A 23836-nucleotide genomic window follows, 5' to 3' on the forward strand; every position below is an offset into this window, starting at 1 on the left:
TGGTGTGAAAACCTGTCAGAGGAGTGTAGGTGATAAAGCAATGATGTATGTATTAACCTGCTTGGGCTGCCATGGCAAAGCACCACAGACTGAGTGGCTTGCACAACAGAAATTTATTTTGTCACAGTTCCAGAGGTTAGAAATCCAAGATCAAGGTGCTGTCAGGGTTGATTCTGGTGAGACCTCTCTTCCTGGCTTGTGGATGGCTGCCTTCTCTCTGTGCACATTCAGCGAGAGAGACAGAGACAGAGACAGAGAGAGAACTGGTGTCTCTTCCTCTTCTTATAAGGACCAGTCGTATTAGATTAGGCCTTAACCTTATGACCTAATTTAATCTTAATTTCCTCCCTAAAGACCCAATCTCCAAATATAGTCACATTGAGGGTTAGGACTTCAACATATGAATTTTGGAGGAACACAGTTCAGTCCATAACAGTGTCCATTGTAGCTTTTGTGAACTGTCTTTGAGGGTGAAGTGACTGTCCTCTTGGAGGAAAGAAAGGACACTGATTGAGGGCCCGCTGAGTGTGTCATTACTGATTCATAATCTCCTTTGATTCCTGCACAACCCTGTCATGGGAGAAGATTGAGGCTTGCAGATGTTATGATCACCCAGATTGGAAGAGGGCAAGAGATCATTCAGACTTTAATTTTTAAGCTCATGCTGCCTTCTCACTGGAGGGAACTTTAGCGTGAAATCTTACTGAATTCCTGAGACTGCATCTTTAAACCCGGAACTGCCAGGAAAGACTGCTTGGCAGGCTCATTTGGGGGTCCGGAAGGGTCTCTGAATAGGTAAGTGACTTGATCAGAGTTGTGCTTTGGAGATGTCATATGGGTGGGGGGAGACTGGAGAGCACCTCGAAGCCTGTTAAGAAGCAATGACAGCCTGTACAAGGGCGATGTAAAAAGTGCTAGCTGCCTATGCCATTGTGAAGGCAGAGTCAGGGTTTTGTAAATAACTGAGTGCAGGTCATGGGGCGAAGCGGGGGAGGTTGGATGAGGCCAAGGTGAGCGACTGGAGAACAGTAGTGACCATGATAGAAATGAACTGAACCTGGACTAATACCCCCAAAGCTCCCCTGGCCCCCATTCCATCAGATGGTGAAGGGCTGCCTCAGGAAAGCCTACAACTGCTTAAAGACCACTGTCCCCCTTTGGGGGGATCTTGGAGAGAAATTCTTGAACTTAAGGTTAATCTAATGCAGTTAATCATTACTGGTAATTATGCTCTTAATAGTATAACATTAGGCTTAATAATTTATCAAGTGAGAGATGGTAAATGAAAAAAAAAGATAATGTGTAATGACAGGCAGGCTACATGCAGAAGGGAATCCTGATTAAAAGTGAACTGTTATCCCCACCAAGCTCTGAGGAGAAGGAGGAGGTGGATGTGTTTAAACAGCCTGCTTTCCTCTCAGTTTCTCCTTCTCCTCCTTCTTCTTCTTCTGCATCACAAAGCATTTTACTGTTTGTGCTATAATGAGGACGAAATGCAGTCTAGAGCAATAGAATTTTTACACAATGAGAATTCCACTTATGGTCAGAGCCAATGGTTATATACTTCTTTATGCAAAGCTTACTGGGTCCTATTCTTTTAACAAAGGCAAGCATGCATATGTTGTACAACACACTTTAAAGTACAGATAACAAAATATTAAACTCTTAAGCAGCAATAATCAAAGTACACAGTTTCCCGTCTTAATGAATGATGTCCACCAGTTACTAAAGTCCCGAATCTAGGGGTTACCCTTGATTACCCTTTCCCGCATTTCCCACGTCTGATACATCAACAGGGCTCATCAACTTTGTTTCTAAAATGTACCCCAATCTCTATGCTTGTCTTTATCTCAACTGCCACCACCTGAGACCAAGCCACTATGCCCTGTTACCTACAGGCAGCAACTGCCTCTCACATGGTTTTTTGTTTTCTCTCTTGCCCCCAACACTACACTCTCCACATGCTTGAGAGCAATACTTAAAAACAAGTTAGATCCTTTCCCTCCCCTGCTTGAAACCCTCCAGTGGCTTCCCATCAGACAGAGTAAAATCCACCCTCCTATCCTGGCTTGCTAGGACCTACGTGATGTATCCCCTCCCAACTTTCCAGCCTCATCTCACACCACCCACCACACTCCAGCTACTCTGGCCTTCTTTCTGCTTCCCAACCATGATGACCTTCTCACTTGGGCAGGGGGTGGGGGGTTGGTCTTTGCTTTGCTGGAACTCTTTCCCTCTGATCTCAGCATGGTTGACTTCTTTTATCATCTTGATCTCAGCTTAGAGGGCACCCCACAGAGGGACCTTTCCCAGACTAAAGCAGTCACTCTATCTATCACACCTTCTCTATTCTCTTCACAGCACTTAACCAGTCTCTGATCTTTTTTGTTGTTGTTGGTGGTGCTTTTCATACAGGAATCCCCAGTGTCTAGAATGGCACTTAACACATTGAGTAGGTGCTAAGTTAATATTTGTTGAGTGAATGAATGAAGGCACTTACACCACTGTCTCTTCATCATTCTGGAGACCTCCTGGCCCGGCCTTCAGAGATCTCCCTCTCCTCTGACTTAGCATATGGCACTAAGCACCCACTGTTTTATATCGAGGAACAGTTAGGACAGTTCCTTGGAGTAATCTGCCTTTTGGGAAATATGTGTTTTGTTCCAAATTTGAACCATATTAGGGATATTAGACAAATAACTACCAGCCTCCCCCAATTGCTCAGCAAGACTGGGGATAATTATACTAGTTTGGTGATCATCAAATGTTGTTATGCCTTCTCCTCCTGGGTACAGAAAAGCTCTAGAACTTTTTGGAGTTCTCTTGGACCTCAGAGGCGGTTGAGTTGATGGTACAGTACCATGATTGGTCAGTTCAAAATCCCTCTCTTGTTTCACCTGATACTTTCTCCTTCACCTCCTATTCAAAAATCCCATTCTCTGGACTTGAGGATATGGGGAGGGGGAGGGGTGAGATGTGACAGGGTGAGAGAGTGTCATGGACATATATACACTACCAAATGTAAAATAGATAGCTAGTGGGAAGCAGCTGCATAGCACAGGGAGATCAGCTCGGTGATTTGTGACCACCTAGAGGGGTGGGATAGGGAGGGTGGGAGGGAGGGAGATGCAAGAGGGAAGAGATATGGGAACATACGTATATGTATAACTGATTTACTTTGTTATAAAGCAGAAACTAATACACCATTGTAAAGCAATTATACTCCAATAAAGATGTTTAAAAAAAAAAAATCCCATTCTCCTTTCCTCTCCCAGGCTTCAACTCTTGGATATTTAGTATATGTCCTTCCAATTTGTCTTCTAACCTATGTTTTTAGACATATGTATATCTTTGAAAAATGCAGTGTTTTGTGCATGTATCCATAGGACCTTTGTAAAAAAATAAAAATACTATATCGAGGGAATTCCACAGCGTTCCAGTGGTTAGGACTCCATGCTTCCACTGTCCGGGGCCTGCGTTTGATCCCTGGTTGGGGAACTAAGATCCCACAAGCCGCGTGGTGCGGCCAAAAAAACTACTATATTGACTTAGAGAGTTATTATTATTAGCATCTCTTGTTACTTGGGAGCTCATGGCATTACAGAATTTAACAGCTAGGAGTCACTTGGAAATTATTGGCTCTACCCCCTGCCTTCTTTGACAAGTGACAAGTAACTGACGTCCAGAGGCTTCCTTTTAAATGATTTCTTTCAACAAAACTGTCCACATTTCCTGAGATCCTGTATTGGTCAAGGTCCCAAGTCAGGAGTGCTGGGGGACACAGAGATGAATGGCACAGGTCCTGCTCCTGAGCCCTCAGCCGCTGGGGAGACTTCCAGAGGAGGCAGGTTGGCTGTGGAGCTTCCCATGCCTTCTTGACTTGCGCATTGGGCTCACAAAGGACTCACAGAGATCTGATTTGGGGATGCATCCCACGACTCCTTCCCCAGTCCTCTCCTTTTTATCTTTGCTATTATCCAAGTCCTCACATCTGCCTTCTGAACCAGTGGTCCCGGCAGACTCCAGCATAGTCAAGTTCCTGGCTGGCCTCTGCTCTTTCTTGTCCTTCTCTTGGATGACATGTCTCTTCTATCTTTGGTCCACCCCTGCGTGTCCTGGTGAAGCATGGAGTTCTCACTTGACCTTCTCTTTGTGTTTCCAGATTGGAGCCTCTCTGTTCGCCAGTAACATCGGAAGCGGCCACTTTGTGGGACTGGCGGGAACGGGAGCAGCTGCAGGCATCGCCACTGGGGGCTTTGAATGGAACGTGAGTAACATCAGAGACACTGTGTCCTGGAGCTGGAAGGATCTTTAGCTGTCAGCCAGCCCAGTCTACACTCAGAGATGTTCTAGATGTTAGAGAACCTCCCAGGGCCACCTTGGAGTACAGATGGATGAGGGGCACAGCTTCAGGAACCCCAGGGTCCTGCTCCCCTTCCACCACGAGAAATCACTGATTTGATGGCGATAGTGTTTCTTTCTTCTTTTAAAAAGCCAACCCCTCCTGTACCCTTTCAGCCATATCAAGAGGTTTGGAAGTACCACCAGATTTCCATTATTATTATTTTTTTTAATTTTAAAAGCTCTCTAAATGGTATTTTACTCCTGTAAACCAGGGAAGAAGCAAAAGGAGCTGTGATGTCAGTGGGCAGCCCCCCGGGCTCCTCTCCACTGTTGCCCAACTGTTGTTCCTGTGGACCAATCAGGCATCAAAGGCCTTCTCCAAGCACTGATGGCCGCTTAGGGAGTTGTGCCCAGAGCCCAAAGAGAAAATGCTGGGTGGATGGTCTGCAGCAGCTGCAAGCCCTGCAGGCAGCGGGATGGGCTAAGGTTCCTCCTGGTTTGACTCCACCTCTTTTTTGGTTTCAGGCCCTTTTTTTGGTGGTTGTGCTGGGCTGGGTGTTTGTCCCCATTTACATTAAGGCAGGGGTAAGTATTTGCTCTGTTATTATGTAATATATATTTCCTGCTGGCAAATATCTGTGTGAACTTGGTCCTCCTGGAGGGCAGAGGAGACTTTCTGGGATAAGAGCCTATGACTTGGCTCTCTTTCCTGGGTTATAAAGTTCCTGACTGCTCTCAGGGGCATTCAACAGATCTACTTGGCCATGACTTGTCCCTCTAGGAAGCCCTCCTAAGCAACCTCACTCTATTCAGCATTGAAAGCATCACATCCCCTCAGTCTGGGTGAATACTTGCAAGGCACTGTCGTGCATTTGCACATGATACGTAACTGTCTGCCTCAGCCCCTGAAACAGAAGCAACATGAGAAAAAGAACCATATTTTCCCTTTATTTAAAAACATCAGCAGCCTTTGTTTGCTGAGCATGCATCTGGTACTCAACTACCAAATGCATGCTCGGTCTCTTGACTAAACCTCTGACGTTTTACATAAGAGAGCTTTAGCAACATCTGTCCATTGAGATATAATGAGCAGCTACCATGTGTACGTCTATACATTAGGAGCTGAAATCAATAAGAAAGAGGCACAGGCAGACTCTGCATCTTCTGGAGGCTCATGGACTGCTGGTGATACATGTCTGATTCCAGGAGACAGCAGGCTCAGGGTTGAGGACACGAGACAGAGTGTGGTTGGAATTTGCAGAAAGGAACTGGGAGAGCAGTTGAGCTGGCCTGCAGCCACAGTCCTTGGCAAGGCTTATGTGCAGAGCAGGGTGAAGCACACACCCAGCCTGGACACCTTTTTTGGTGCACTGAAAAGGTACCACTGTGGTTATGATGGCTTGTTCACAGAAGGTGCTTTGTATAGGACTATGTATCTATTTATCTATCCCCTCCTCCTTCAGGGCAAGGATCTGCCTTCTTGGTTATGTGCAGGCATGTGTTCATTAAAAAAATTGTTTATTGGGCCCTTCTATGTCCTGGGATGATACCTAGCTGCCTCTGCAGTGGTAGGGCATGTGGGATGGAGATGAGCAAATGGATGGAGGATGGGGATATCTGGCCACCTCGCAGACTTCTCTGACCAACGAAGGTTAACCCTTGATCATACCTCTGACACCGGGGTGGATGCCTCTGTTCTGCTTGCTCTGGGCCTTCTGATCACTCAGACTGGCAGTGACCGCCCTTCCATCCCATGCAGGTGGTGACGATGCCAGAGTACTTGCGGAAGCGATTTGGAGGCAAGCGGATCCAGGTCTACCTCTCTGTTCTGTCCCTGTTGCTGTACGTTTTCACCAAGATCTCGGTGAGTCCTCTGCCCTAGGGGCTGAGCACTGGCTGTCTCAGAACCTGCCTACCCTCGCTCCTCAGCACATGCTGGCCCACCAAAGGGCAGTGCTATATGTTTCTATTAACTCGGTCCCTTAGGCCTTTTTGCTTCTGAGAGTAAAGTCCTATTTCATACATCAAGGAGTGAACACATGGAACTCCTTATCCTCTACTGTGGGGAAGGTTGAAGACATAAACGGTTCAAGAAGTTTCAGTGAAAGCTGTTCTTAACAGAAGATTAAAAGGGAGTTAGGGATGCCTGCGGGCTGGCCTGGACCTTAGAGGTAGCTGTAAGCCTTTATGCCCTGTCAGGGTCAGAATCTGGCTCCAAGTGACATTTCTGATGTGCTTAAACATGGGCAGTCAGTGGCAACTCTGGAAGGGACCTCAGAGATTATTCCCCCTCTTCCTTCGTGAACAGGGAAACAGAAACTCTGGGGATGGAGATTCTTGCTCAGGAGTAGAACCCAGACTGCTGGCTCCAGCTCGCTGTCCTTTTCACTGCACAAGGCTTCTTATATTCGTTCAGAATCAGCTCCCTGGGCCTTTAGTTGCTAACCCTCCAGGGGATTTTTTGCTCTCTCTGAACCCAACCACTGGGGTGGACCCCCTTCCATTTAGCCTGCCTCCCTGCCAACGTGGAGCTGCAGGCCCCAATATGCAGAGCTGAGATTTCTCAGGGATTGGCTGGCCTTTGGGGTGTGTTTGAAAGCTGTGCAGAGCTCTTGGCTGACCCACTGGAGCAAGACTTGAATTCCTTCTTTACTTCTCTTTTCCTTTCTTGAAAATGTTCAAGTCAACTCCTTTTGATGGTAAAACAAAACAAAGTGAAAGATCCAGGAAACCATTGAAGTTCTGAGATATATTCCCCCTGACAGCCCAAAAGATGGCAGGAAGAAAAAAGTCTGCTTATAGGTCTTGCCTGGAATTTTTTTTTTTAATCCCTAAGGAGATTGTCAGTCTGATAAAGGTTAAAGCGACAGTGGAAAAAAAATTTTAAAGAAGGAAAATGTGAATAAAGAATAACAGAAAGAAAATAGGACCTTGGTAAGAACACTATCTAGGAGAATAATTGGAGGAAGCATGGGGTTGTGGAGGAGCTGGGCTTCTGCTCTACTGCTCGCCAGCAGTGACCTGGGGCCAGTAGCATATTGCTTTACTTCTCTGGAGCTTAGCTTCTTTGTGAGTAGGATGGGGATAAAAATTCCGCCTCGCCTACCTCCCTGGGTGGTAGTGAGGATCAAATGGATTTTCTTGAAAACATGAAGCGTTTTTGGGATGTAAGATATGATGATGATGAACATGAGAACCATCGATGCTCCCCGTAAGAAGCTCCCTGGATTGCTTCAGCACCCTAACCTAGCTAGAGAAGAAGGCTATATATTCTGGATACTAGGCCCTTATCAGATATATGATTTGCAAATATTTTCTCCCATTCTTGAGGTTGTCTTTTCACTTTCTTGGTAGTGTCCTTTGATGCATAAAAGTTTTAAATCTTGATAGAGTCTAGTTTATCTTTTTTTTCCTTTTGTTGTTCATGCTTTTGGTGTCATTTCTAACAATCCATTGCCAAATCCAAGGGCAGAGAGAGAAATGGCATTTTCTGTGCTCACATAGGAAGTGGTTCCAGCTTTCCCCCTTAGCCAGCAGTTACAAAGTACTCACTGCTGTATCAGAGGGGTTATCTCATTGGCTATGGTCAGTTTTCCTCTTTTTTCTTGTCCTTCCTCATCTAGCACCGAAGGTGAGATTGGACCAATCTCAGCACTTGTAAAAGATCTGCCCTGGCTGAAATCTGAGTCAGTTGGATCTGAACTGAGCCTTCTCCTCTAGTTAGGTAGGGTAATGAAAAAATAGCAGCTCGTGCTTTTATTGCCCTGATTACTTAAAAGTGAGAAAACAACAATATTAGATAACATTTTCAATTTTTTTAATTTTGGAAAATTTCAAACATACACAAGCAGAGATAGAATAGTATAATGAGTACTCATGGATCTAATTCTCATCACTTGGCTTTCACAATGAACAATATTTTGCCATTCTTGGTTCATCTCTCCCCTTCCATCTTTTTTCTCCAACAGTATTTTAAGTCAAATCCCAGACATCATGTCATTTCACTGTAAATTCTTCGGAACGCACCTTTAACTTTTAAAGAACTTAACCATTGTGCTATTATCATGCTTAACAAAATTTATAGTAATTTCTTAATTTAAGTAGTTTAATACCTGGTCCATATCCAGATTTTCCTGATTATCTGAAAAATGTCTTCTTACAGTTGATTTGTTTGAATCAGGATTCAAATGAAATCTATACATTGCATTTGACTATTGCTTCTTTAGAGGAAATGTATATATATCTTCAGCCTACCACAATAATTTTTCCCTTTTATGTTATTACTTTCTACATGCATACACTATTTTTTTTTTGACTGGGTTGTCTTTTTTGATGTTGAGTTGAAAGTGTTCTTTATATATTCTGAATACTAGACCCTTATCTGATACATAATTTGCAAATATTCTCCCATTCTGTAGGTTGTCTTTTCACTTTCTTTCGTGTCCTTTGATGCACAAAGGTTTTAAATCTTGATGAAGTCTGATTTATCTGTTTTTTCTTCTGTTGCTCATGCTTTTGGTGTCATTCCTAAGAATCCATTGCCAAATCCAAGATCATGAAGATTGAATGCTGTTTGTTCCTAAGAGTTTTATAGTCTTAGCTCTTACATTCAGATATTTGATCCATTTTGAGTGATTTTTATATATGATGTGAAGTAAAGTCCAGTTCTCCCAGAACCGTTTGTTGAAGAGACTTTCATGTCCCCACTGAATAGTCTCAGTGGGAACATGTGCTCCGGGATTGGACTAATAGGGCTTTGTCTTGGAGTTGGGATTGACACCCAGCCTTACTGCTCCCTCCCTGCCCAGCTTCCTGACATAAAGAGCTACTGCCCTTGACTGGTGCCTGTGTGCTTTCCCTGCCTATGTGATGATTCCACCTCCTTCACTTTCTCCTCCTTTCCTTCAGGGTAGTTTTTAGTTATAAGATGAAAAGCCTGGGCATTTCAGTCTTATTTCCTTAGAGACTGGTGTGCATAGCCTGGACTGGGAGTTGCTGGGAGGGGTAGAGAAATCGGGCTTCCTGAGGGAGGGAAGGTCAGGTGCAAGAAGAGAAAAGGAATGTAAGTGGGAGGGTGGGGAGGTGACCCTGGCACTAGTGGAGGTTGGTGAGGGAACTGCTCCTTGCTCCTTGGTTCAGCTTGTGAGGTAGCACCTGTCTACTAAGCATGTAGAGGAGGGCACTGGGATTCCCCTGTCTTGGAAGCAAGCCTTCTCCAAGTCCACAGTTCAGGTGGGTGAAAGTCTGTTGGCTGACCTTTGCCCTTGAAGCTGATGTAGCAGTAGTCATAAAAATAAGCTTACTGCTCAACCTCTTTGCCTGCCTTCCCAATCACCTCACCTATTGTTCAGGTTACTGATTAACCCTCCCTGGACTTGGGAGCCCCCAGGTACCTGAGGGGCAGCCTCCCTCAGCTCAGACCCTGATGGAGTCCATCCCCCAGCAGTTGGCTTTTTCTGAATTTTACTTTTGAACAGTACTGAGTATGGTCTGCCCCCTTTCTGTGTGATTTCTGTGGTTCCTTACTGGAGGCCTTGCCCAATGTCCTACCAGCTCCACCTGCTGCCCAGAGCCAGCAATCCCTTGAATAATGCACACGAAGGATGATAGCTGCCTTTTATTTGGTGCCAATAGCTTTACTTAGTCTCCAGTAGGGGCTTAACTTATTCCATCTCCAGTCCTCATAAGAGTTCTGTGCAGGTGGGGATTTTTATTTAATTTTCCACTTGATGGAAGAGAAAACTGAGTCTCAGAGAAGTTAAGTAATTTGTCCCAAATCACATAGCTAGTGTATTGCAAAGCCAGGACTGGAGTCTGGGTCTCTCTAGTCCCAGCGTCTGTGTTCTCACAATTCTGCTCTGTGCTTGGATGGGATGAAGGCATAGGATAACAGGATAGATCATCTAGTTCTATGATCTATGCTCCCATTTTACAGAGAAGAGAAGGGGCTTTGTGGGGTTAAACAGTAGCAGAACTAGATTGAGAAGCAGAGTCCCTGATACTGAATCGAAACCTTTTGACATTATGTCCCCCTGCCTTCTAAGGCCAGTACAAACAAGTCAAAATTCAAGACCTTGGGGAAAATTAAAATAGCCAGTTAAGTGACCTTCCAATTTAAATGAGTTTCTGAGAGTAGGATTTGAGAGGACTGTGAAGGGAGAACATCAGCTGCACACTGGGTGTATAAGGGATCTGAAGGTGGGACATCTAGGCAGTGGGGAAGGGCAGGGAAGGGTCAGACAGGCAAGACTTTGTAAATTTGGCTGACTTCAGGTTCACCATGGGTCACAGAACATGAAATCTTTAAAAGAATTACACTGATATTGACTGTACTTGCTAGGAGCTCACATTAAGATACACGAGTTCAGGGCTTATGAACAAAAGGAAAGAATTGTTAGTTAACAGAGTAAGGTAATCATGTATTTACGTTGCACACAAACAGAGATTAATCACTATTGTTGTGTGTGTGGGGAGGCATGGGTAAGAAGAGAGGAGTGGCCTTGTGATATCCATGTCCAGGCAGGGAACAATCAGGGACCTACCAGGAAGGCTTTGGGAGGATGCAGGGATCCAGTGGGCATGTAATTGATAGGAGAGAAAAAGTGAAATGCATTTCAGGTGGAGAGTCCCAGATGTGGCCCAGGCCATTGAACAGGGGTGGTGTGGAGTCTTGACTATGGCTGCCATCTTGTGGCTATGTCCTTTTGGTTTCTGAGACCCAGACTTGATTATTCCTCCATGTAATCCTGAATTTTATAGGCTCCTTCCCGCCCACCCACTCCACCCCAGCACCCTGCCTTACGAAGTTCAGAGAAGCATTCTGTTCTGTAAAATTTCCTGGCATTATCTATCATATTCAAATGTGCACAATCACTTGAGACAAAGCCCCAGATTTTATGAATTACATGTGATGACCAAATGTCCCTATTTATATTTCCTGGGGCTATTATCACAGATCACAACTGTAATAAACTTTTATAGCAGCTATGCTATCTGTTTTGGATCCTTGGGTGAAAATAAGAGCTTCGGAGCTTGCTTAAGTTTTGAATGCTTATCACCTGGTTCATTCACTCACAAATGGAAAGAGAAATTTGAGTAATGGGGCTCTCCATCTCAAACCTCATTGCCAGGCAAGATCTACTGGGTGCTCAGATACAACTAGGACTAGAATGGGCAGCAAATGCACACATGTAAAATCCCAGGATTTCAAACATCAGAGCTGAGACTAAACAAACTACCCAAGGCTCATGGTCAGAGACTGTTACTCTAAGAGGTTTTCCAACTGGATCTGTATTTATTGTCCCCTGTGAGTTCCATGGAGCTTGTTCAGCCAAACTTTCAAAGTGGTGGGCTAAATCCAAGTTCCTGTTTCTGTAAATAAAGTTTTATTGGAACACAGCCATGCCCATTAATTGATGTATCATCTACGGCTGCTTTCATGCTTCAACGGCAGGCAGTCTTGAGCAGGTTGGAAAGAAACTGTATGGCCTGCAAAGCCTAAAACATGAAGTGAGACTTTACAGAAGAAGTTTGCTGGGCTTCCCTGGTGGCGCAGTGGTTAAGAATCCGCCTGCCAATGCAGGGGACACGGGTTCGAGCCCTGGTCCGGGAAGATCCCACATGCCGCGGAGCAACTAAGCCCGTGCGCCACAACTACTGAGCCTGCACTCTAGAGCCCGTGAGCCACAACTACTGAGCCCATGTGCCACAACTACTGAGACTGCGTGCCTAGAGCCCGTGCTCTGCAACAAGAGAAGCCACTGCCATGAGAAGCCCAGGCACCGCAACGAAGAGTGGCCCCCGCTCCCTGCAACTAGAGAAAGCCCACGCGCCGCAATGAAGACCCAACACAGCCAAAAATAAATAAACAAAAAAAATAAATAAATTAAAAAAAAAAAAAAGAAGTTTGCTGACCCCTGGTCTAGAGGACCATAATTGTTTAATTCACTTCAAGTTAGTTTTGCTTAGCAGCACTGGGGAAATTTGCTTGTTCCCTTCTTCCCTCCCTCCCTCCCTTTTCCCCTACCTCCCTTCTTTCCTTCCTTCTTTCCTTTTTTCTTCTTTATTAAGAGCTAAGAGTAGTTTAGAGAAGGAGCAATCTGAGATGAGCTGTGAAATAAATGATCTCATAGGATTAGAGGAGAGTTCTTTTATATCAAAGCTGGTGGTATATTCCCTATCCAGCCCCTGATTTTTATAAATAAAAAAGTAATGAAATGCTTCAAACATACAGTAAAGTAGTATACTAATACCACCACCAGGATTCTGTAGATCTAAACAGCTTATCATTTTTTTAAAAAAGAAATAAAACATAACAGATAAGGCTTATCTATATCCTTTTGACCCTATTTCCTTCCTTCTTAAAAGGTAAACACTATCTTGAACTTGGTATGTATTCTTCCGGTCTATTTTTTAATATTTTTACTACATAATGTGTGTATAGCCATATATCCGTAGAGAATGTATTGTGTTGTTAAATTTCTGCTTCTCTCACCTTTGGAACTGTAAGAAAAGTGATGGCATTTAAGAAAATCTGGAGCGGAAAAGCACCCATAACCCTATAACTCTAACATAGACATTTTCACATTTTGGCTTTGCCCATATTGTGTGCTTTCCTTTAGCGAGCTGCAATCAGAATATGCAAACCATATCGTGGTCATTCTCCCCCTTCTTAGTATCAAGCTGTAAACATTTTCCCATATTTCCATCTTCATAATTATTATTTTTTTAGGGGCCATGAAATATAATTGTTGATATACAAATTTAAGCCAGCCACCTAAAAATCCTCTGGTGGACGAAAGGCTCTCAACAGTGGTCACTTTTGGGTCTAGTGATAGAAGTGGGACCACATTAACTTTTCAACGTATAACTTTTTGTGCTATTGTTTTTTATATCATACAACATAATTATTTTATTTTAAAAATAAGTAAACATTTTTTTTTTAATTAAAAAAGACCTTGCTCTCTGCAGAAAATATTCCAGAAAGGAAAACCCTTGCCTTTCAATGTTGTGGGAAGGTCATTGGATTTGGAGACAGAAAACTTGAGTTTTAGCCCTTGAGCAAGTCATTGACTTTTTCTCTCTCATCAGACAATTTACTTGTCCTGTTACCTTGATTTGAGAATCAGAACAATGTATGTATCTAAAAGCCCTTGGTCAACTGTAAAATCCCCTAAATATGGAGGGAAAAATACCCTAATGAAGTAAGGAAATGTTTGGGCACCTAGGAGACCCCAACACAGATGTCAGAGCACCCCAGCTTACATAAGCTTAGCTATGGTGTCCCCAGGCACATCTGCTGGCTTTCAGGGTTCCAAGGACAGAAAGAATTTATTACTGAAGTTAAGAATGACTCATGGGAGGAAGCATTTGTTCTAGGTTTCTTCAATTCATGAGGGAGGTTTCCTTGGAATTCTTTATCTGCCCTGTTAGCTGGAAACAGAATGCATATCATAAGAACAAGATTTCGATTAGCCCAAGACTTCCCATAAGTCTTTATAGACTTTGTTTATTGTGTTATCTTAGGAGTTGTGAGTTACTTATTTGTGACTAATGATGGTAAGGCAAATATTAATGAGGGTATCATAGTCTACTATGGCATGTTGTCATAAAGCATTACAAATTAACTACTCTGGAAAGTAAACCAACCAAGGGCATTTTAAAGGCAGTAGCAGCCTTGGAATTTTTTTATAGCTCACTTATGCTTATTAGCTAATCCACTGAATCTAAAGTGTGCACATTTAACAGCATTCCAATGAATGGAGCCCCTTTAACTGAAATAACTTTAGTGACAGTACAGAGGCCTTGGAGGGGAGGCACTGGCATTGTGAATACTCATCACAATTTCAGGTGGCCCAGAGTGCAGGGTCAAGGAGGGGTGGCCATTTCACCCTTAGCGAGGCTAATGTGCAGCTGGGGGCTCTTTCTTCCTCTTCAGCTTTAGCTGCTGCAGAGGGCAAGGTAGAAGATGTCTCAGATCTGGGAGGGGAATGCTTTCCTCGGCTGCAGGTCTTTCTCACTTCCAGCCACTGAGAATCACAAGCCCCAGGAGTCAGAGCTTTTCACTTTAAAGATGAGAACACTGAGACACAGAGAGGCAAAATGTTTTATTAAAGGTCACTCAGGCCTATAGTGGCAGCGCTGGGGTTAAAACCCAGGTCCTCTCACCACCAGCCCTGAGGGTGGGGGTCTCTTTCTAAGTCACCATCTCTCTCCCCACCTCCTGTGTCTGCCTTTCTTACTCTTCCAGGGAAGACAATGACAGTAGGTCCCCTGGGACTAGAGGATCTTCAGGGAGCTAAGGCACTAGGTCCTCAGGAGGGCCAACTTGGGGGAGGAGGCCGGGCATTAACACAGAAGCTTGGAGTTGGTGTGAGACGAGCTCTCTTCCAACCAGGAGGCAGGGAATAGGAGATTTGGTTGGTGGGGACCTGAGCCACTGGAGGGCACCGAGGAGCTGCAGGGAGGTGTAGAGGGAACGATAAAAATCAAGTGGAGATGCAAGGGCGCCCTTCCCCAGGGCTCTGACGGGGTGGCCCTTTACATGCCCTGAAATGTGTTCAGTTTTATGCAATAAAACAGCCCTTTGTGGCATCTAGGGGAAATCAGGTTCTTTTGCATCTAGAGATTTGAAAACAAAAAATTCACCACCATCATCCCTTAATACTGTCCTCCTGGTAGTATTTTGGAGAGGACCTGAACATTCATTTTGGGTGACTCCAGTGCTCTCTGTTGGTTTAAATTAGCAACTGCACCATCCAGCCAAGTAGAAGGTTCTTTATGGAGCTAAATGAGGCAGGAGGAAAAAGAACTGCATCAAGAACTGGTGAATTCGGGGGTGAAGAGGGAGCAATTCTCCCTAAATTTACATGAGATAATCTAGATAAATCCACCTATCAACAAGCCTGCCACACAAGAGGTTCGTGGTGATGCTCTGGTTGTGTCTGAGTCAAGATGGATCCCATCTGGGCAGAGGAGATAAAATTACAATGTTGCTAACATCTCTCTCCACTCCAGGGTGAGGCAGGGTTTCCCTCTCATGGACTCCAGCACTCAAACTTGCTTTTGGGAATAGATCAGATAAACCTTTTACACTGAGGTGTAAATGAAGGATAATAGCTTAGAGCAGCAGTCTACAAAGTGGGTTGGGAGGAACCTCAAGGTGTTAATAGTTGTCCTTGGCAAACAGAGTTCCATAGTTAAATAAGTTTGTGAAGGGTCATTTACTATGTTTTCCTCCTGGGGATTCACAGTATATTAGAGGCTCAGAGAAGTTGTGTGGTAAAGAAACTGCCTTAACTTTATTTAATCCAGTATTTCACAGGCCTCTTTGACTATGGAATTCTTTTTTTTTTCTATCATGTAATATCTATTATCATCTTGAATAAACTTGTTGGGAAATTTAGGAATAGAGCATGACTCTCAGGTGTTCATATCATTTTTTTAAAAGTTAATTAATTAATTAATTAATTAATTAATTAATTCTTGGCTGTGTTGGGTCTTTGTTGCTGTGCACGGGCTTTCTCTAGTTGCGGTGAGCGGGGGCCACTCTTCGTTGTGGTGCGCAGGCTTCTCATAGCAGTGGCTTCTCTTGTTGCGGAGCGCCGGCTCTAGGCGCACGGGCTTCAGCAGTTGTGGCGCACGGGCTTCAGCAGTTGTGGCTCGCGGGCTCTAGAGCGCAGGCTCAGTAGTAGTTGTAGTGCACGGGCTTAGTTGCTCTGCAGCATGTGGGATCTTCCTGGACCAGGGCTCGAACTCGTGTCCCATGCATTGGCAGGCAGATTCTTAACCACTGTGCCACCAGGAAAGTCTTCCTTTTGTTTTTTATTTTTATTTTATTGTGGTAAGAACACTTAGCTTGCCCTCTAGCCTCTTGACAGGTTTTGAGTGTATAATACATATTGTTGACTAGGTACGATGTTGTATGGCAGATCTTTAGAGCTTATTCATCTTACTTAACTGAAACATTATACCTGTTGATTAATAACTCCCCCTTCCTCCAGCCTCTGGTAACAGCCATTCCAGTCTCAGATTTTATGAGTTTGACTATTTTAGAAACCTCGTATACATGGAATTGTACACTACTTGTCTTTCATATTCTCAACTGGGGATAAAAATATGAACCTCTAATTGTGGGAGTTCAGCCAAAGGGCAAAGGGGTGTGGGCCAACGTGGGGCCTCGGAAATCACAGGCATCGGCACTACTTGGGGGTCGGCTTCTGCTAACCCCTCCAAGTTCTCCTCCCTGTCCCTGCCGCTGACGTGCCTCAGGCAGGCCCCGTGCACCCTGCAGCCAGCGGCCTCTCTCCCCCCAACCCCAGCTCTTCTCTCCTTCCAGGCAGACATCTTCTCTGGGGCCATATTCATCAACATGGCCTTGGGCCTGAATCTGTACCTGGCCATCTTTATCTTACTGGTAATCACTGCCCTTTACACAATCACAGGTGAGTCCCCTTGAATGACTCAGCCCAAGCCCAGCTCGGGGTTAGGCACTTGTGAAGACGTGGCTTCTCCTCTCAAGGAAGAGATCCACCCAGGAAAATGTTCGAGGAAACAGTTGTAGGTGGCCCCAGAAAAATCCAGTGTTGGTGGGAACAGTCAGGACAGCTTCTTACAGGAGGTGGGGCAGGGTTTGGCTTTGCAGGTTGTGGAGAGAACTTGGCTGAGTCGGGAGAAGCAGAGAGGGAGTGCCAGGCTTGGGGAGAGGTGGGAGCAAGGGAATGGAGTCAGGAATGGGAGTGGCAGGGCCAGGGCAGGGTGAGCAAGCAGATGAGTTCGGCTGGAGGAGGGGCGTCAATGGGAGGTAGCTGAGGGTGGGGGGTGTAGACGATGCTAAGACCTGATAGTTCAAGTGGGGTCACAGTGCGGGGGCCTTGGAAGCCAGACAGAGGCCTTGGATTTGATGTGACAGGGACTGGGAGGCACTGTAGGGAGGAAGGGAGGGAGTGACACACAGAGACCTTAGAGGAAGGCTCCAGAGGTGACCGGAGAAGCTGGCAGCACTAGTGACCATGGGGCACCTTTGCAGAGGTTGCTCTGCCCAGTTAGGGGGGCCAGGGCCAGTGATGGAGCTTGCTGCCCAGCTGGAGCCCCATGGTGCTGGGGATAAGAAGTTACTCAGATGGCCTGAGAGAAGAGAGAGTGGACTGATTTGGTTATGTCCCCAGACATCTTGTAGAGATGTCAGCTCTTTGCTCTTCCCTGCCTTTGTTTGCGCAGATGCTTCTCACCATAGCCATTTCCTGGCTTAAAGCGGTCACATCAAGCTCTCTGTCCTCAAATAGGGAGAAACATTCTTTCCCCAAGGTCTTCCCAGCATTTCTGTGAAAAGTGGAGATACTGGAACATGCTGGGTGGCAGACCTCTGTAACAGGACAAGGGAGGGAAGGAAAGGAAGGCAGACTGAGGGGTGCAGAAGGTGTGCAGAGGGAGAGGAGTGGGGGTGGGGGTGAGGGTGGGGAAAAGAGGTGGGCTGACAGGTTGCCCTCCTACCTGAGGTTAGATGCCTTGTCTCCTTTGCTTGCTCAGGGGGCCTGGCGGCTGTGATTTACACGGACACCTTGCAGACGGTGATCATGCTGGTGGGGTCTTTTATCCTGACTGGGTTTGGTAAGTGGGGCTGGGGCAGGCTGAGGAGGTGGGGAGGCAGAGGTAGAGGCCCAGGGAGAAAAAAACGAGGCCAGCCTCCTTGCCTACTGCTGACCTAGACAGTGAGCTGGGTATGCTCTGCTCTTCCCAGGGGAGTAGACTGGCCTAGATTGGCAGTCACTGTGGGTGTGCAAGGGACACCTTCCCTAGCCCTGGAGGTTTCAGGCTGGGCCCGGCCCAGACAATACCTGGATTCCTTGCTGCCCTCTCTAGGCAGTCTGGGCCATTGGGCCCCAGTGTGGGCCTCTGATGTCACAGAGAGGTCTTCTCTCCACAGAGAAACTGGACAAAAAAAGGATAAGGCTAAATATCTATTAGGCTAAATATATTTAAATATTGCATCTTAAATCTCAGATTATGTCGTCTACATTTTGATGTTAAATGTACTTTCTTTTATAAATTGACCATTTTCTTATTTATTTCCTGATTTGGTAAAATTTTAAAAATCAGCCACGAAGTAAGTCAGAAAGAGAAAAACAAATACTGTATGCTAACACATATATATGGAATAAAAAAAAATGGCTCTGATGAACCTAGGGGCAGGACAGGAATAAAGACGCAGATGTAGAGAATGAACTTGAGAAGACTGTGGGGGGTGGGTAGGGGAAGCTGGTACGAAGTGAGAGAGTGGCATGGACATATATACACTACCAAATGTAAAATAGATAGCTAGTGGGAAGCAGCCACATAGCACAGGGAGATCAGCTGGGTGCTTTGTGACCACCTAGAGGGGTGGGATGGGGAGGGTGGGAGGGAGGCTCTAGAGGGAGGGGATATGGGGATGTATGTATACATATAGCTGATTCACTTTGTTATATGCAGAAACTAACACAACATTGTAAAGCAATTATACTCCAATAAAGACGTAAAAAATAAATAAATAAATTAATAAATTAATTAAAAAAAATCAGCCACTCTGTGGTCCCCATCCTCCCAGTTTTGAAATTTTATTTGTCTATGAAATCCTAGGAGAAGACTGGAAACCCTACAAACAGAGGTATTTGTTATGGGAGGACATAAAATGCCATTTTATTTTTAAGGGGGCCCATGCTCTCTGTGTGTCCTGTGAAGCCTCTTATCCTCTCTATGCTATGTTTTCCAAGAGCTTCCATTTGATTTTCCCCAGTGGTCCTCAGGGGTCTCGAGCAGGGGAAAGAATGCCTTATTCTGCAGGGCAGGGGCTGGAATGCCTTATTCCCACAGCCAAGAGGTGGCAGGGCTCCAGAATTCCTCACCCATTCTCTTCCATCCCACCACACTGCTGGGACTGGGGGCCTAGTCTGTGTCTCTGGGTCTGCGTCCAGAATCCCAAAGGCCACTGCTGATAGCAGGAGGTGAGGGGAAAAACAGAGTCTTTGAATCTGGTTCAAAAGCAAGGTCTTTCTTTTAATAATTCAAATACTTTCCCTTTGTAAAGAAGTTTATGGTTGGAGTACTTTCACAGGTTGTTGCTTTGGACCCTCACAGTAGCCCCCTGAGGGGGCTGGGCAGGGTTAATAATCCCATTCTATGGATGAGAAAGCTGAAGCCCAGAATGGGACAATGACTTGCCCAAGACCCCACAGTGAGGGCTCTGGCTGTGGGTTTCTCAGGCATCCACAGGAAGAAACTGCTATGAAGATTTGAGAGTTTCAGGATGTTGACTTATGTTACCACTGTTTTCCAGCTTTTCATGAAGTGGGAGGGTATGATGCCTTCATGACGAAATACATGAATGCCATTCCAACTGTGATTTCTGATGGAAACACCACCATCAGGAAAGAATGCTACACCCCAAGGGCTGACTCCTTCCACCTCTTCCGAGATCCTCTCAAGGGAGACCTGCCATGGCCTGGGCTCATCTTTGGGTTGTCCATCCTCGCCCTGTGGTACTGGTGCACAGATCAGGTACCCACGCTGGATGTGTGGGGAGGAGAGGGTCTTCCCCAGGGCGGTACAGAGACTCCTGTCTGCCTGTGGCTTGTGGGGTTGGGAAAGGTAGGGCAGGGCTCATGTGGTTTGAGGGCTGCTGAGCCTCGGTGACATCAGAGTGCCAGGCCAAAGACCCGGGATGGTGGGGGAAGCTGGGGTGGTTAGAGCCTGTTGTGGGGTCTCTTGCCTACACCCCTCCCTCACTGGGCTTTCCCTGGCAGGTCATTGTGCAGCGGTGCCTCTCGGCCAAAAACATGTCACACGTGAAGGCTGGCTGCATCATGTGTGGGTACCTGAAGCTGCTGCCCATGTTCCTCATGGTGATGCCGGGGATGATCAGCCGCATCCTATACACAGGTGATGCCTTCTGCTGGACTTGCCGACCTCTCTCTTCCATTTTCCTGGCTCCAAGTCACTTCTAAAGCCCTGTAGATCCCTGTTTCTTTTTTTCTGCCCTCTTCTTTTCTTGCCATGATTACCAAGCATTATTGTACCCCCCTGCCCCAGACAGTGAGCAACTTGAGGCCATAGAATGTGTGGAGTTGTGTTCCCTGGTTCTTTACATTGGCAATTATTTTTCCCCTTTTGCAAATTCTCTGAAGTCATGTCATGCCTCCAGCTATAGCTTCTTCTAGCTAATATTTACTTATTTTTTGCTCTGTCTTCTTCCCAACCCCCAGGCTATAGTAGTGTATATGATGCCCTTAATGTCAAAGGACCGCAGCCAGTCTCTAACTGCCTGCTGCTCTGTTTCCTGGACCATTTCTGTGAAGGGGCCCCGAGCCTTGCACTTTGCTATCCAGGGTGTTAGATTCTTCCTTGGCCTGTTTGTGGCCTCTCCTACACTTCTGTTTGCATGTGTGTTTTGGTCAGCCATCCCAGGTCCAAACTGTTTCCTGGAATATAAAATAATGGCAAAAAGAGAGCACCACAGAGTGAAAGTTTGGTGAGCACCTTCCAAAATGAAGACAAGACAGTCTGGGGGCACTTGTTGCCGTTGGCTACATGCTCCTAATAGTGCTTTCACCCTCCTATACTGGCTCACCTGTCATGAGAAAAATATATCTAACTGAAGATTTTAAAGTATAATGGATATAACACACAGACAAATATTTGAGATGGTGCTGTGATGATTTGGTACTATATGGGGCAGCACTAAATGACCTACCTGTAGTAGGTACCTAATAAATGCATGTAGATCTGAATTCTATAGAAGTTTTTAGAACTTCCTCCAAGTCTCTAGATCATGTCCCCTTCCCCTCCCAGGTTACTGCCTTTCTATTTCTAGCCCAGATTTTCCACATCTGGGAAGTTCTACCCCACATTCCTCCCACTGGGGAATTCCCTTAGTTGTCTAGATGTTCAACCCTACTTGCAAGAGCTGTTGAAAACAAACCTCAAAATTAGGAACCGCAAGTCACTGTGATGTTCAGGAGAAACAAGAACACAGTCACTGCTGAGCAGGGTAGCTAGCTAAAGTCTGAGGACCATGCCCTCTCCTTTCCTGCATAAGCATTTCTTTGCTTCTCCCTCATCTGCCTAGGAACTGTCTTTCTTCCCCAGGCAGAGCTTGGGAATGGTCAGGACCAGAAGGGCAGGGGGATGGCATGGAAGGGCTTAGTGGGAGCTGTGCTCTTTGTAGAACCATTTCAGGGCCATGGGCAGGAACGTCCTGTTTGAAGCCGTCTTAAGAAGGTGAATCCTGGAAATAGTTCCCAGATGTCTGCTTGCTGACATGACTCTTCATCTCTCCTCAGAAAAAATTGCCTGCACTGTCCCCTCGGAGTGTGAGAAATATTGTGGCACCAAGGTTGGCTGTACCAACATCGCCTACCCTACCTTGGTGGTGGAGCTCATGCCCAATGGTGAGAGTTGTCCCTGCTGGCAGGGTCTTTCTTGGGAGGCTGATTGGGCTTGGGCTCTATCTACATAGCTGTCTGTGGGCCTTCTGGGGCAAAGCCATTTCTGAGCCTGGGGTGCTAGTAGGGAAAGCCTCATTCCAGGCATCCTCAGTTTTTAAGCAGGTCTTGCCTTAGTAGGGAGGAGACATCTGGCTTGGTTGGGCTCCATGAGTCCTGGCACTTGTCCATCAGTCAGGCATGGAAAGGAGATGATCTGAAAACATGTTAGGGAAAAACACGACTTTTTCATGCTCATCTAGAAAGTCTTTTGATGCTCTCCAACAGACATTAACATGAGGCTTGAACTAAATGGAGTTTTACCTGGAGAATGAATTGACTTCTAGGCTGTTCCAAGGAAAAACATGGAGGGAAAGGCAAAGAGCGATTTTAGCTCTAGAATGAGGAAGTTCAAGGCAGTAGGTAGATTGGATACAAGGGGGTTTCTCATTATAGAGAATGTGGTGTCCTAAGAAAGTGAATACTTAGAGTCCAGAATAGTTAGTTTTGGGGTAGACCTGTATGGTTACTGTTCATCTTCATGTTGAAGAAAAATCTAATTCTGGCTTAAGGGATGGAAATCTCGTTAGGTTAGGGGTCCTGGGAGACAAAAAATTCAAAGGTATTGATCAGGAAAATTTAGAATAAACATAAAATTTTATTACTGAAAGGAAACATGGAGATCATCTAGTCAAACCTGTTCATTTTACAGTTGGGGAAATTGAGGCCTACAGAGAGAAAGTGACTTTTCCAAGGCCACACAGTAACTCAGCGTCTGGCATGGTTAACTCAGCTGAAGGCTAGAATTTAGGAATTTGGATTTTTTTTTTTAAACCACAGACTGGATAGATGACCTTGGGCAAACCCTTTGCATTCAAATTCTATAAAAATGGGAGTAATAGTTAACTATTCCACTGAGCTGGGTTGCTTATTAATTAAGGTTGCAATTAACAAGAATCATGGCTCTTTTAGAGTTCTGGCTGGGATCCTGGCCTCTGTGGCGTGTTTATGCTATTTCCTTAGACTGGCAGATCCTGGGTGAGGACTGTAGCTCTGAATACTGTGCTAGAGTGGATTGTGCATGACAGAAAGCTGTGTGGCACATAGTACACAAAAACGCTGCATTTGCATATACCATTGCCATTCCTCACTTTTGGCTGGAATCTGGCTTCTGTAAACACCAGATTCCCCAATGACCTCTCCATGCTAGATCAAATAAATATTTTCCATTGGTCCCTCAGTAGCATTCAGCATTATTGATCACTCATCTTTCTTGAGTTATTCCCTTCTCTTGGATTCCATAACACTATCCGCTTCTGTTTGTCTTCCCCCCCCCCGCCCCCCACCCCCATCCTTTCCAGCTGTTCCTTTTTGTCTCATTTGCAGATTCAGCCTCCTTCACTCAGCCAGTAAATATTCCCCCACCAATCCATCACCAAATTCTGTCCATTTTACCTCCTAAGTATCTCTTATATTCATCTACCTCCTTCTCTTGTTATCTCCATCACTCTACTCTGATATGCCGTTATTTGTTGCCTGGACTGCTCTAAAATTATGTTAAACAAATATTTGTTGTGTGAATAAATGAATGTGAGTCTGAGAAGAGTATCATACAGAGGGGAGAAAGCTCTATCCCAGCTGAGCAATTAAGTGGTAAATTAACTCCGAGCGAATGGCAGAACTAAGACTTGAAGCCCTACCTACTAACTCCTTGAAATGGACCTTTGTTTTATTAACTGAAAAATGAGACTGTTGGATGAGATGGTCTTTATAACTCCTACTATAGCTCCAATAGTCTGTAGTCTACATGATAGACACTCAAGTGGGACCATTAAAAAAACATCCCAACCAATGACAAAATAATCAGAATAGGCAACCTTTATTTTTCTTCTTGTGAGGCTGTAGATGACAACACAGCTATAAAATTATTTACAGATACAATACCTAGAGGATGATAGAATCATGTTCCAAAAAGATCTCAAGAAGCAGGAATGTTGACTCGAAGCTAACAAGCTGAAGTTTAGTAGAGATATATG

At 45.2% G+C, this 23836-nt stretch overlaps 1 protein-coding gene across 1 annotated transcript in view; it reads left to right on the forward strand.

Annotated features, from left to right (window-relative positions):
- The window catches only part of SLC5A1 (solute carrier family 5 member 1), a 57635-nt gene that overhangs the window by 20293 nt on the left and 13506 nt on the right, over positions 1–23836 (forward strand). The window contains exons 3-10 of the mRNA XM_007170623.3: positions 4163–4267; positions 4870–4929; positions 6104–6208; positions 16682–16787; positions 17872–17952; positions 19658–19878; positions 20124–20259; positions 21660–21767. Coding sequence (XP_007170685.1) covers positions 4163–4267; positions 4870–4929; positions 6104–6208; positions 16682–16787; positions 17872–17952; positions 19658–19878; positions 20124–20259; positions 21660–21767 — 922 coding nt within the window. The remainder of the gene's footprint in view (positions 1–4162; positions 4268–4869; positions 4930–6103; positions 6209–16681; positions 16788–17871; positions 17953–19657; positions 19879–20123; positions 20260–21659; positions 21768–23836) is intronic.

This window comes from Balaenoptera acutorostrata, chromosome 13, assembly GCF_949987535.1.
Source record: "Balaenoptera acutorostrata chromosome 13, mBalAcu1.1, whole genome shotgun sequence".
Lineage (NCBI taxonomy): Eukaryota > Metazoa > Chordata > Mammalia > Artiodactyla > Balaenopteridae > Balaenoptera > Balaenoptera acutorostrata.